Below are 15,326 nucleotides of genomic sequence, written 5' to 3'. Positions count from 1 at the left end.
ATTAAATAAAATCTATTAATTGATAATATTATATATGATATTATATTCTATAATATAATATAATCGATAATATTATTGTTCGAGTATAAAATAAAATTAAAATAATAACAATAATAACAACAACAACAACAACAACAATAATAATAATAATAATAATAATAATAATAATAATAATAATAATAATAGTAATCCAAACAAAACTATATACAAAATAAATTTAAAATTTAAAAAAAAAAAAAAAAAAAAAAAAAGAAGAAGAAGACAAAGGTGGCCCCCCTTAGTAAATGATCCCACATTGAAAATGTTTAGAAAGAGGAGCTATTGATCTCCTCTATATAACCATATCTCCTCTATATAACCATACAATTGCTTTCCCATCAATGCGGGCAAGTATTGAGAAGTCCAAAGGCTTTTTACAAATGAGAAGTTTAAAGGCTCTTAATTTTTTTAGTACTATTGATCCGGCAATTTGTGTTGTGGAACCGTATCCATCTTGCAAGATAAACACGATTCCAAAATTGTTCATAATTATGAATATATATAGTTCTACTATTATGATCATAGTGTTGTGAACATAATTTTGAACACATAGTTTAGTAATTATGAACATAGAGTTTTGTAATTGTAAATATAGAGTTCAATAATTATGAATATGAAGTTAAAAGATTATGAATATATAACTTTATAATAATGAACATAAAGTTCAGTAATTATAACCATAGACTCTGTCCACCTTGCAAGGTGGACACAATTCCACAGCATAACTATTCGATTGACCCTGTTACATGTATACTTTCTCAACCTATTGAAGACCAACGTGTCAAAATGCTTTTATTTAAGAAACCTTATCTTAATGGCTTCTTATTTTAGTTTTTTTTTAAAAATTTTTTTTTTTAAATTTATTAGGGGGTTTAAGAAAGATTAACCCAAAACGTATATGAGTTGTTTTTGTTTTTAGCAGTTTGGATCAAATTGCTAAGTTATTAAATAATATTTTTGGTGTTTTGATTAAATATAAAATGTTAAACAGACGAATTTCTTAAAATTTTGACGAATTTGTCAAATAATCAAATTAGAATAACAACAACAACAACAATAATAATATCAACAACAACAACAACAATAATAATAATAACAACAACAACAACAACAATAATAATAATCCAAAACAAAACTAATATCAACAACAACAACAACAATAATAATAATAACAACAACAACAACAACAACAATAATAATAATAATAATCCAAAACAAAACTATATACAAAATAAAATTAAATTTTTTTAAAAAAATGAGTCACGGGCTCCCTTTGTAAATGATCTGGGATCATTTTGATCGCACATTAAAAATGTTTGAAAAGAGAGAGCAATATCCTCTTACAAACATAATTGCTTGCCCATCAATATGGACAAATATTGAGAGGTCAAAATGTTCTTATTTAAGAAGTCTTAACTTTGTCTTCTTATTTTAGTTTTTATTTATTTATTATTTATTATTAGTGGTGGGTTATGAAAGATTAACCCAAGTTATTATATAAGTTTTTTGGTGTTTTGATTAAAGTTAAAATGTTAAAATGTTAAAATGACGAATTTGTTAAAATTTTGGCGAATTTATCAATAATAATAATAATAATAATAATAATAATAATAATAATAATAATAATAATAATAATAATAATAATAATAATAATAATAATAATACAAACAAAACAATATACAAAATAAAATTAAAAATAAAAATAAGAAGAAGAAGACAAAAGGGAGCCACGGACTCCCTTTGTAAATGATGTTGGATCATTTTGATCCCATATTGAAAATGTTTGGAAAGAGGAGCTCTTGAACTCCTCTATATATTACTTCTCTTACAAATACAATTGTTTGACCATCAATGTGGGTAAGTATTGAGAAGTCCAAAGGCTCTTATTATTATTATTATTATTATTATTATTATTATTATTATTATTATTATTATTATTATTATTATTGTTGTTGTTGTTGTTTTTTTGAGTACTATTGACCTGAAAAATTACGTTGTGGAACCTTGTCCACCTTGCAAGGTAGACACGGTTCTAAAATTGTTCATAATTATGAATATATAGTTCAAAAATTATGAATATATGGTTCTATAATTATGAATATAGTGTTGTAAACATAATTATGAACTTATAGTTATGTAATTATGAATATAGAGATTCAATAATTGTGAATATGAAGTTCAAAAATTATGAATATATAATTTTATAATTATGAACATATAGTTCAATAATTATGAACATAGAGTTTTGTAATTGTGAATATAGAGTTCAATAATTATGAATATAAAGTTCAGAGATTATGAATATATAGTTTTATAATTATGAACATATAGTTCAGTAATTATGAAAATAGAATTGTGTCCACCTTGCAATGTGGACACGGTTTCACAGCATAACTATTTATAAATAGTCAATGAAAATTAAAAATAAAATGAAAATATTAGGTAAAAATATGATTGCATCTATATTCTAATTGTCTAATTGACTAAATATAAAAAATAAATATTGACTGAAAATGAATCTAATATTACTAATTGACTGAAATTATAAGAGGAAATTAATATTAATAATTGACTGCAAATAAAAAATGATCCATAATTGACTAAAAAAAAAAAAGAAATGGTCAGATCATTGCATTTTAATTAAGAAATGGAATGGAAATTAAAAATTGGAGGGAAATATTTCAATAATAATATTCTACATTATCAATAGTAAATGCATATTTTAAAAAATAGTAAAAGTAGAACGGAAATATTTCAATAATAATATCTACATCATCAATTAAAAATGGAACAAAAAATTATGTAAAAATATCACTGCATTTGATATTCTAATTGACTGAAAATATAAAAGGATAACTAATTGAGATTCTACCATTATATATTTTCACCCAAGTAACCTGTCATGTTGGATTGAAGGTGTTAGCTCTAGATGAAGCTGAACAAGATTGTGTTGCCACTACCAATGTCGTCTAGAAAGAGGTTTCAATAATGTGTAAATATAATCGGTGATATTAAGTTTTTTTTTTTTAAATGAAAAAATTGTTATATATCTAGACAAAAAAAAAAAAAAAAAAAAAATCTTCCATACAAATGAATAAGGATAGCAATTCATTTCTATAACTGAGCTGTTAGAGTACGGGCACATTTGCCTAATTTATGAAAATACTAAACAATGATAAATAAAATCTTTAAAGTTATAGCACCGCATGCGTACATCTAGACATTAGCTATTAATTTGAGCAATTATTTGCACAAATTCAAGAAATGATATCATCAAAATATATAAACGATCTAAACCATATCTTTAATTGCACTATATAATATTTGATGTTATAATTTAAATAATTATATATAAATTCATATATTCTTAACAAATCCATTCCGTGCATCGCACGGGTGCAAATACTAGTTTCTTCTAAAACCAAAAGACAAGTCAAATTCTTTTTTATAAATACAATGGTCAATGGAGTATATTTTTTTCTGAGCAAATACCAATTTTGGTCCCACAAGTATTAACAAAATGACAGTTTTAGTCCACATGTTTAATTCCTACCAATTTTCATCCATAATTATTGTTTTAGTACCAATTTTCATCCACGACTATTATTTTAATGCTAAAGTTCATCACGTTGGTCACCTCTTCGTTTAAGGCATGCCAAAAAATGAAATTATTAAGGGTATTTTTGTCCTTTTTCAAATTAAGATATCAATTTGAACATGAATAAAGGAAATTTAGCCATAAGATCTATCTAATTCGTAGTTCTCCACCACAAATTAAGGTAAGATGAGGAGGAGAACTGCGAATTGAGATTCATCTTAGGGCTTAAATCTCCTTATTCTTGCTCAAATTAGAATTTTATGTTGAAAAAGACGAAAATGCCCTTACAATTTTTAGATTTCGGCATGTCTTAAATGGACGGGTGATCGGCATGATGATTTTTGGTACTAAAATAATAATCGTGGATGAAAATTGGTACTAAAACAATAATCGTGGATGAAAATTGGTAGAAATTAAACATGTGGACCAAAACCGTCATTTTGCTAATACTCGTAGGACCAAAATTGGTATTTTCTCATTTTTTTCTGGTAAATATTATAATTTTATCATAAATAATTCTTTAATTCATAAATATTAAATTTTAATTTTAAAGTATTACAATTTTATAAAAAAAATATTATACTTTTTCTTATAAATAAATAATAATCATATTTCTTCCGGCAAAAGCTTGGTGACGTGTTGTAGCTCCACGACGGCAGCAACTTTGTTATGTACGGTGATAGTAAGGACGACAAAAGGTTCTAGGCGACCTATAAAGTTAATTACTTTTGTACGGTTCGATTCGAAAAAACTAAATCGAATTGTCCTCCTTAAAGTTAATTACTAAAATGGTTTCTTAACTATAGAGAATTATCAATTTGGTCCCAAGTTAACGGTTGACTAACGGTCAAACAAACGGAAGACTAAATTGGTTAAGATTTTTAAAGTTGAGGGACTTAATTGGTCAAAAAAATAGTCAAGGATCAAATTGGTAATTTCGCTATAGTCAAGGGACTATTTCGGTAATTAACTCTAATCTATATTTATACTATTATTAAAAACAAAATCTTCCTTTGTAACTTCCGGCTCAAACACTTAATAGTAATAAGGTTAACAATAAAAAAGAATAGAAAAAAATCGTAATTCAAGAAGTCATAATGTTCTAAAATTATTTCTACATGTTATTTACTATTAATCTAATGAATATGAATATAATGAAGATTTAGCAAAAAAAAAAAAAAAAAGAATTGGTTATTAATAATTTATATTAAAATTACAGGGCGTTATTTTATTATTAATCAAATGAATATAAGAAAGATTTTGTAAAAAAAAATTGGAAAAGAATCGGTTATTAATAATCTATAATCTATACAATTATTAAAAACAAAATTCTTCATTTTAAGTTCCCGCCCAAACACATAATAATAATAAGGTTAGCAGTTGATAGTACTAATTCTCGGTAGTCGGTTGTACTCGTAGAGTGTATGTACTGTATATAATATGTATCAGCAAGGTATGAACAAAGAACAAGAGATATAGAAAGGTTCTTTTATTAATGTTCTTGTATGCTTTTGTTTGTAGAGAGAAGTGGGAGGAAATAATGTAGAGAGAGAGAGAGAGAGAGAGAGAGAGAGAGAGAGAGAGAGCTGGTCTCGAAGGAAGGAGAGCACCCTAATTTTGAGGGCTAAAGGCCCTTTTATACGCATGATGGCGGGTTTGACCCGTCACTTCTGACTTTGACCCGCGGACCGGGTCCCGAACCGCTTAACCCATGTACGTACAGTTGGCCGGTGATGTGACACCCTGTAAATCCAAACTTTATCCAATGATTAATTAGATAATTAATCCTAGCTTATTTGGTAATTTGTTCCTAAAATTCTGAAAATTCAATAGTCGGAGGACTAGAATTTGACTACTCAATCCAAGTCAAAGAGTTGTACCTTAAGCCTTATGAGTTGTTCCCTTGTCTCCTTATTCTTCCAACTTTAGTAAGGGCAAAGAAGTCTTTCTACCTAAAGTTTGTGCCCCAAGCTAACCTAACATCATCCTTTCATTTCATCCACCAACACTCTAAACATAAAACATCTACCTTCTCTCTAGAAATTTGATAGCTTCTTCTCCAAGCTAAATTTTGGGCATCTTAGATTCTACAAGTTGGCTTCCAAGATTCATACTTTCTTAACCTTGAGCATAGGGGTGGGTAAGATCCTTGATCTCTTGGTGTTTTTAGTATCTTTTTAGATGTCTTTTTTCTAAAGATAGAATCTTTGTTGTCTTTTGGTGTGTTTATGAAGTTGGAGTTGAAGAAGAGCTTTAGGAGAAGCTTTTAAGGGTGAGAAAAGTGAAGTGTTAGGCTACAAAGGTAACCCATGCTTTACAAAACCTATTTTATTACTTATATGATGATTTCTTAGCTTCTACTTGTGATTCTTGTGTTGAAATGTGAGATTTAATGCATTGTCTTGTGGTAATGCATGTTTAGAGCTTGTTCTTAGGGTTATTGTATGTCATTGCTTGGCTATTTCTTGGGTTCAACTCATATTGTTGTATTGTGTGAGATTTTGGGTATTTTGGACTTGAATTTGGACTTGTTGTTGAAAATCCCCGAAGGGATTATTTTGTGGTACATGGGTGTACCCGCGGGCGAAACGGCGGGTAGAGCTCCACCCGCCACCCCACCCGCGGGGTACATGCCTCGTGGGTGTTGGTACCCGCGGGCAGAACCACGGGTGGAGGTCCACCCGTGGCCCCACCCGCGGGGTACACTGTTGGTTGTCGGCGGGGATTTGTTCCCCGTGATTCTTTTGACTCGGTAATTGATGTTTTGACCTCCCGATGTTGTTTTATTAGGCTATTTGAGTGTCTTCTTGATGTTTCGTATGTCTAGAACGGTATGTCAGGAATCCATGTAGGATTTGGTGTCTTGAAATCGTGCTAAGTGTCCAACTTTGTGATTCGTTGGACTATGATGAGTCTTGTATGTTCTATGGAACTACTTTTGGTTTACCCGTTTGATAAGCATGCTAGTTTGATGTTGAAATGCTAGTGTGTACGGTTTGTTCTTTCCTATTGAGATTGACAACTTGTGTTGACCATCGTTGATGTCGGATTGTAATCCTTTCTTGTGGAAGTATGGTTTCATATCTTTGTTGTGATCCATTGATTGATTCCGGTGATGAAAACGTGTGTACTTGTGGTGCCTTGATTGCACGATTAAGGTTTATGGGGCCTTAATCTCCAAGGTACCAAGGTGGTCCTCGTGTGGCCATGATTGAAATTGGTGGTGTGACTTGAGCTTTGCTCACTTGTTGGTGGTTGTGTGATTGAAATGAACGGTACCCTCGTGTACTATGTGTTGGTGGAAGTGTTGGTGGTTGTTGGTGGGGGAACGTCGGTTCCCGGAGGCATAAGGTTGGACTCAGAAGTATAGGGGTTACTCAGAGGTAATGGTTGGAACTGTAATAAGGCCGGGGGCAGCCATAAGGTTGGAACAGGGCATAAAGTTGGAACTGTGTGAATCTTGTGACATGTAGTTGTCACTGTGGCATGTAGTTGCCAATGTGTGAATGTGTATTCTTTGCTATGAGTATGTCGCGATGTATTCTACTTTGTGATCAGTAGAATATGTCTCGAGTTGTATTGTTTACTGTTGTTGTTCTTGTCTTGATGTTGTCATGGGATGTTGACTTCCCTTCTTCCTTTGGGAGTGTGAAAGAGTTTTTGTAGTTGACTTTCCTCTATGACTTTCGAATTGATATATATAATGTATTCCGTTTCGAAAATGGTTTTGATTTATACTATCTATATATGCTATTTAACGCGTATTGATGGGTTACCAGCAATGTTCGCTGACCGGGCGTCGTCCCCTTTCTTTATGTTGCTTTACAGGTCTTGAGTAGCTTTTGGAGTGCGCGCTAGCTGTTGTTAGATAGTGTAGCTCCTTTGACTGTTTTAGTTAGAGTTTTGGGCCTGTGAACCATGGATTGTTATGATCATGACTTGTTTGTTCGTTAGATTTAGCCTGTGCACCTATAGATGTATAGGTGTGGCATGACATCTCCCGTATTTTGACTTTTGCTTCCGCGTTACGTTAATCTTGATGAGTAGACTTTGTTTCTTTACTAAGCTTTAAATGTTTTTGAAAATTGTGAAAATCGGGGGTGTTACAGGTGTCGAGATATATATCCTATCAAGAGCCCCCTCAGTCCGTGCCCTGACGACGAGCTAACAAGGAAGGGTTCGGGCTGGAAAAACTAGTTACACGGTCTGTGACATGCGCTGGTTGCTTCATTAAAAACCTTAAGCTAATAAAAAAACCAGTGGGAAAAATTTATCCCAGGAAAAAAGAGCACAACTTTAAGCGCAGTCTTGTGGACCAAAAGGGGAGCGCCCGACCTAGGGGTCGGACTTGCAACGCAATTTGTGAGATCATACTTTGCCGGTCCAGCGATCGGACTGGTGAATATGACCGGGAGGTTGATTTGATTGCGATATGAATATCTACTTCGCCAATTACGGGATTGGACGGGATTTGGATTTACTTGCGATTAACGGATCGAACTCTTGCGGGGCAAAAGAAATCAAATTGTACTGATCTTAGGTATTGACTTGCACGAATCGGGAGATTGGATTTACTCGCGATCTAAGGATAAAAAATGACTCATCAAGAGACTGGGTTTGCAAGGAAAGCTACTAATTACTTTTTGCCAATCATGCGAATCGCAGACTAGAACGCTTTTCCCACCTTACTTGGGCTTGACCGGTTGCGACTATTTTCGAGCTCGGTCAAACTTTGATCTAAAGCACTCGACTAAGAAGATCGCTCTTAACCGATTCGCGCTTGGCTAGTTTTGATTATTGCACTAATCACTACGATTTGCTTTTGAGAACTAAGAATTATTCGAGCACAGTTTACGAACCGAAAGTCCCGAGCGGAGGGATACTAAGAGACCCGTTGAGCGAGATGCGTTTCAAAAACGATAATCAGCTGAACGGGGAGTGTGCTCCCTTTTTATGCTCAGTTTGTGGACCAAGAGCCCCCCAAGCGATGGGATCGCTAAGAGACCCGAAGGTCTAACGATGATGAGACCACGGAGGTCATTTTTGACCGAGATGTGATGACGAGACCAGGAAAGTTGGTCTACTCGAGCAACGCTTTGGAGAAACAAATGCAATTCGACCGACGAGCGAGTTAAGCGCTTTGGTGAAACGAATGCGATTCGACCGACGAGCGAGCTAAGTGCTTTGGTGAAATGAACGCGATTCAACCGACGAGCGAGCTAAGCGCTTTGGTGAAACGAATGCGATTCGACCGACCTACTCGGGAAAACTTCAACGAAGCGAACGGACTCCAGCTAAGTGAACAAGAAGCAAACGAGCTACTCTACCGATGTAGCCCCCCACTCCCTTAGGTGCGAGAATCTTCAGCATAAGGGAGTAGATACAATGGGTTCTCGAGTTCGCCTTGTTAACTTTAACTGCGATCGGAAAATGACCCGACCGGGCCACGATGTTAAAGCACTAAACTATATACATAGCGCCGATAACCGGGAAATGACTCGACCGAGCTCACAGTGTCGGTGTACTACCAATCGTATTGCCTAATTTGTAGGACTATGAAACTTTATGAATTCTAAACTGACCGATCAATTGATCGGACCTCTAACAAGGTAAAGGATTTATGTGCTGCCGATCAGGCGATCGGGTTTAAAGTCGAGACATGGTCTCGAGCTGACTAGACCGGTGGTGGTGAGGCCAACCCAACCGGTCGAAGAAATGCCTACCTCGTAGGGCTTAAAGTTGAGATACGATCTCAAATTAACTTGGCCGGTGGTGGCAATGTCAACCTAACCGGACTCAAAGTGCCGGTGGTGGCAACGATGCCGACCGAACCGGACTTAGGGCGCCAGTGGTGGCAAGGCCAACCTAACTGGTCTTTAAAACGCCGGTGGTGATGAGGCCAACCTAACCAGTCAAAAAGTGCCTAGCTTGTAGGGCTTGAAGCGAGACGTGATCTCGGGCTAATTGGTCCGGTGGTGGCAATGCCGACCTAACCGGACTTTGAATGCCAGTGGTGGCAAAGGCCAACCTAACTGGTAAAAGTTTAAGCAATGTTGCGGTCGATACAAGTTTAAGCGACGTTGCGGTCGATACAAGTTTAAGCGACGTTGCGGTCGATATAAGTTTAAGCGACATTGCGGTCGTTCTCGGGCTTGTGCCCTCATCGGCGTGGCTAGAAAAAGTTTAAGCGACATTGCGGTCGGCATCGGTTAGAGAACCGGGAAAAAGTTTAAGCGACTTGGCGGTCGGCATCGGTTAGAAAACTGGAAAAAAGTTTAAGCGACATTGCGGTCGTCAGGCTGGATCCCTCATCGGCATGACCGGAAAAAGTTGAACGACATTGCGGTCGTAAGTTGGATGTGGCGTGACCGACCTGACCGAGCTTAGGGTGCCGGTGGTGGAAATACCAACCTAACCAGACTTAGTACAACTAATTTTATTACAATTTTTCTAAGTACAAAGCTATGGCCTATACAAATCATAATCTAATACAATTTTCTAAGTAAAGGCCTATAACTTCTACGAGTTGTAATATAGCCTATACAATTTTTACACTATAGTACTACACTAAAATGTTACACACTGTAACAACTTTGCACGGCTACAAGTCGGTACTATACTCAAAACTCTATAAGTAATAAAGTTTAGGCCTTTCGCCCTTTCAATATTTGGATGTAGCTTGCCAACTTTGAGAAGTCCCATGAGACCACCTTCCAACTGACCAATCCGATTAGAACATCCAAATAGACGGAATCTAGGGAAGATTACTGATAAAAAGTGGAGCTCTCTACGCCGAGTCGTTAGGTTTCGCCTCGTTCACTCCAATTATCAAGTTTGAGAATTTGATACGACCGGTGAGAATCACAGGCACTCGGCGATACTAAAAAGTTTTTGACAGTCAGAGGTCGGAAACGTATACAATTAGAGGATGGCTTGATTAAACCAACGATGAAATCAGCATGGCAAACATCAGGGAGTTCTGACCGGTGCTGAACTCTTTAAATTCCTTGAACTGAATTTTGCAATTGGTCGGTGTTGGGAACATCGATCACCATTAACAGTGCAGGGAACCTGACCACATATATTCTGCGCACAATAGAGTAATAAAATATTCAAAGCTTACTGCAACGGGGTAACCTGATGGTGGTCAGCCATATTCCCTTCCACGTCCGAGTCTGTTCCGCTTGGTTAATTTTCGCCATGCTCGGGAAAATACGAGGCAACTACGTTAGCAGCACCAATGGGCAAGGTTGAGCAAACGGACTGAAGACTTAGAACAATAAGACAACAGCGGTCGGGGAAGACTTGTGTGTAAGCAAGTAAATCACATAGGAACATAAATACGTGATAGGATCTTATTAAAGTACTAAGTACTAACCTCCAGCCATAGCTTCCGATTGATGATGATTGAGTAGTCACGGGACTGCTGTGGCAGAGTAACAGTATATGTTTCTCTCACTTTCTCAACGCTCTCTGGATGGTGTATGAGGAATGAATGTTAAGCAGTGAGAGGACTAGAGGGCTCTTTATAACCATATGCCATCAATATGGTAACTGAATCACTTCCTAATCATACTCCTCATCTTTATAATCAAGCATTACCTTAATTATTAGAAGTATGTATGAAAGAGTTGCACCAAATAACATATTACCTTAATTATTATAAGGTTGACCTAATATTATAATAATGTAATCTGGGAAAACTTTACATTCTCCCACTTGGTGCAAACTCCATATCCCAAAAACATAAAAACACCGACCATAGTGATATGTCCTCCTTAAATCGAGTAGCATCCATTATGATCAAATGTAAACTGCCCTTGAGCACTTAATTTAGGAAACAAAAACTTAATGAAACAAACTCTATGTTTATTTCAAGTCCAACTGAAGTACATTATCTCAATAAAATAAAGGTGTACACACTTAATGAGATGAATGTCAAAATGCAAAAGAATTTCATTAAAACTGAATACTGAATGTATATATACAAATTACAAAGTTGGCGAAAGTCTCATTTTCTTTACAAGATCCTTGAATTTAACTGAAGGCATGCATTTAGTCAAGGGATCTGCTAACATCAACTCAGTAGTAATTGCTAAGAAATTGATGTTGAGGTGCTTAATTCGACTCCCACTTTTTCTTAGCCAAGAAGATTGTAGCTGAGTTGTAAAAATAGACTTTTAGTGGCATAGATATAGAGTCCATAACTCTAAGCCCAAAGATGAAATTCTTGAGCCACACACCTTATGAAGTGGCCTCGTAACAGGAAACGAACTCGGCTTCCATGGTAGAAGTAGTTATTAAAGACTGTTTAACACTTCTCCATGAGATAGCCCCACCGGCCATAATAAAGATGTACCCTAAAGTTGATCTTCGAGAATCAACATAGCCAGCGAAATCCATATTAGAATAACCGACAACATCTAGGATGTCCGTCTGCCTAAACCCAAGCACGTGACTCTTAGTTCCTTTTAGATACCTCAAAACTCTCTTCAAGAGAAATTGTTTCTCATCAGAAACATCTCATTGTCATTGGTGGCAAGCAAAATTTCATTCACATATAAAACAAGAAAGCATATTTTACTCCCACACACCTTTCGGTATATACAATGGTCAAGAAGATTTTCAACAAAACCAAATGAAGAAATAACCCCATCGAACTTGATATACCATTGATGGGAAGCTTGTTTTAGATCGTATATGGATTCTTAAGCTTACAAACTAAATTCTCACCACCCCTATAAGAGAAAACTTTCGGTTGTTTAATATAAACTTCCTCTTCTAGATCACTATTAAGAAAAGTTGCTTTCACATCCATTTATTGCAACTGGAGATTGAAATGTGCAACTAATTCCAAAATGACTCGAAGTGAATCTTTCTTTGATACATGAGAGAAATTCTCCTTATAATAGATTCCTTCCTTTTGAGTAAATCCCTTCACAACAAGTCAAGCCTTGTATCTCTCAATATTGCCTAATGAATCTCTTTAGGTTTTAAAAGACCCATTTACAGACCATAAGGCAATTCAACAAGTTCCCGAACCCCATTGTTCTTCATGGAATTTATTTCATAGCTTTATACCATAAGTCAGATTGGGCACATTTAGTGGCTTAAGAAAACTTCTTAGGATCATTTTCAACTCCAATGTCAGATTCTTGTAGATAAGAAATGTAATAACTAGGAACTGCTGATCTTTTCATCCGAGTAGACTGTCTTAATGTTGAACCTCCGTCACCTTGCAAAGGTTGTGGGGTAACTACCTCTTGAGGAACTGGGGACAGTCCTTAGATTGGTTCAGTCTGTATCGGTTTAGAATTTTGTAAATCCTAAATTAATTCAACTATTGTTTTAGAATCTGGCCCAGGAAATTGCTGTAAGTCCTGAAGTGATTCTTCCAAAGGTTGAGTATCAACAGTTTGTGGAATCTTAATAGTAGGTTGTATAATCGCAAGTGGGACCGAAGGAACGTTGCGTATAATTACAACCCCATTAGATGACGTAGAAGGTGGAGAGCCATTATGATCGAATGAAGGAACTAAGTCCTTTAATCAATCTCTCCCACTAGTCAAGTCATCTTCAAGAAACTTGGCATTCCTTGATTCCACTATCCTAGTAGTATGAGATGGACAATAAAACCTATAACCGTTAGAAGATTGTGCATATCCAATAAAAAAAAAAACTAATAGTCCTTGGGTCAAGTTTCTTTTCGTGCGGGTGATATATCCTCCCCTCAGACGGACATCCCTAAATATGCATATGTTGCAAACTTGGTTTCCAACCTTTGAATAACTCAAATGGTATCTTAAGGACAACCTTGGTTGGAACACGGTTTAATATATACGTTGTCGTCTAAAGTGTTTCACACCACAACGATTTTTGGAAGGCAAGATTTACTTTGCATACTCCACACCATATTCAAAGGGTCCAGTTCCTTCATCCAGCAACACCTTTTTAGTCCGAAGACCCAGGCATGGTGTATTGGGAAACAATCCCATGCTCTTGAAGAAACTTTACAAAGGGACCTGGTGTTTGTCCATTTTCAGTGTATCTACCATAGTATTCACCACCCATATCAGATCTAACTATTTGTATTTTCTTGTTATATTGGATTTAAAGTTCAGCCTTAAATAATTTAAAGGCATCCAATGTTTCATGGTTATTATGAAGAAAAAATACACATAGGTAGATCTTGAGAAATCATTAATGATGGTGATGAAATATTTGTGAATGAATTTTTGTTAATACTACACCGTTTGATGCCGTTTTGAACATGTAAAGAATTATGATTTAAATCATTCTTTAAGTTAAGACGATAGAGACCATCAGACAATGTACCATCACAATCACAAGTAGAATTATTGAATAATTTGAAATACTTGGATTAAATTCGAATGTAAATCCAAAAGGGTACAAGTCTTGAAACTGAAATTAAATTCCTCGAAAAACTAGGAACATAAAAGGTCTCATCTAATGTCAAAACAAAACATTATTAAAAAAAAAAAAAACTAATTCACAAATTCCAACAGCTTCAACTAGTGGTGCAATCTTGTTTCCAGAGAAGATGCTTCACTCAGTTCCCGTCGGCTGCCTCAGATTTTGCATGTTCTGCAAAAAATTTGTAATGTGGATTGGTGAACCAAAATCAATCCATCAAGAATTAGTATTAACATCTGACATATTAGATTAATAATATATAAAGAAGGGGGAAATATTACCCTTATCAGACATCCACTTCTTGAATTTGGTACAATCTTTCTTCATGTGTCCTTTCTTCTTGCAGAAGAAACACTTTTGTACCTTCTTAATATCAGCTTTTGAGGTCAATTTCCCCTTTGCTGCTGCAGTGAATCCCTTGGTTTTCCCAGATTTTTCTTTAGGCTTTGTTGTGGCCAACATAGCACTCTCCCCAACCTCTTCAATAAGCCTCTCTTCCTCTTGTGCACACATGGTTATCAAGTCATTGATAGACCATTTGTCCTTATGTGTGTTATAGGAAATCTTAAAAGGGCTATAATGTTGAGGGAGGGTATTAAGTGCAAAATGCACAACAAAGGTATCTGGCAAAATTATTTCCAACTTCTTTAGTTGAGCCGCAATATCCCTTACTTGCATTATGTGTTTGTGTGTGCCCTTAATAGTGGAAAGACGAAGACCAACAAACTTCATGATTAGAGTACTTGCCAAAGCTTTATTGGATGTAGCAAATTGGTCATCAATAGCTTTGAACAAGGTTTCGACTTTATCACAATGGTCAATTGACCCACGAATGCTTCTTGGGATTCGTGTCTTAATGAAATACACACACAACCGATTGGATCTAGTCCATTGTGCGTGAAATTTCTTGTCAGCCTCAGAGCTATCATTAGTGATAGGAGCAGGCTCTTTATTGTGAATAGCGAAATCCCTCTCTAACAACCCTAAGTGTAGGAGAACAACATCTTTCCACTCTTGGTGATTATCATCACTTAGCATAGGAACATCAGTCATTATTGTGTTTTGAGTTGGGATTTGAGGTTCTGAAAGGAATACTGAATGCTTGGTTAGAATTTTCGAGGCGCAAAGATAGAGAAAGACTGAAGTGCATATTATTACCAATGTAAATTTATGCAAAAGATAAATTCGAATGCCATAAAAATTGCCTGTGGGCTAAATTTTTACGCATAATAAATTTATCAAGGCTGAATAGTAG

At 35.4% G+C, this 15,326-nt stretch overlaps 1 protein-coding gene across 1 annotated transcript; it reads right to left on the bottom strand.

Moving 5' to 3' along the window:
* Positions 1-14,207: 14,207 nt before the first annotated feature.
* On the bottom strand, positions 14,208-15,124 carry LOC109163519. Its single transcript, XM_019312269.1, has 2 exons — positions 14,353-15,124; positions 14,208-14,242 (listed from the first exon to the last, which is right to left on the bottom strand). Exons 1-2 carry the CDS (start codon positions 15,122-15,124, stop codon positions 14,208-14,210), a joined length of 807 nt encoding a protein of 268 aa, XP_019167814.1.
* Between the last annotated feature and the right edge of the window lie 202 nt (positions 15,125-15,326).

This window comes from Ipomoea nil, unplaced genomic scaffold (genome assembly GCF_001879475.1).
Source record: "Ipomoea nil cultivar Tokyo-kokei standard unplaced genomic scaffold, Asagao_1.1 scaffold3030, whole genome shotgun sequence".
NCBI lineage: Eukaryota > Viridiplantae > Streptophyta > Magnoliopsida > Solanales > Convolvulaceae > Ipomoea > Ipomoea nil.
The sequence above is the reverse complement of the archived record's forward strand: the minus strand, read 5'-3'. Positions and strand labels throughout refer to the sequence as shown.

Excerpts from the sequence above, each read along its gene's own strand:
- LOC109163519 (XM_019312269.1), bottom strand. The coding sequence starts at position 15,124 with ATGACTGATGTTCCTATGCTAAGTGATGATAATCACCAAGAGTGGAAA. Across the intron at positions 14,243-14,352 it reads GAAGTGGATGTCTGATAAGG|AACATGCAAAATCTGAGGCA; the intron begins GTAATATTTCCC and ends AATTTTTTGCAG.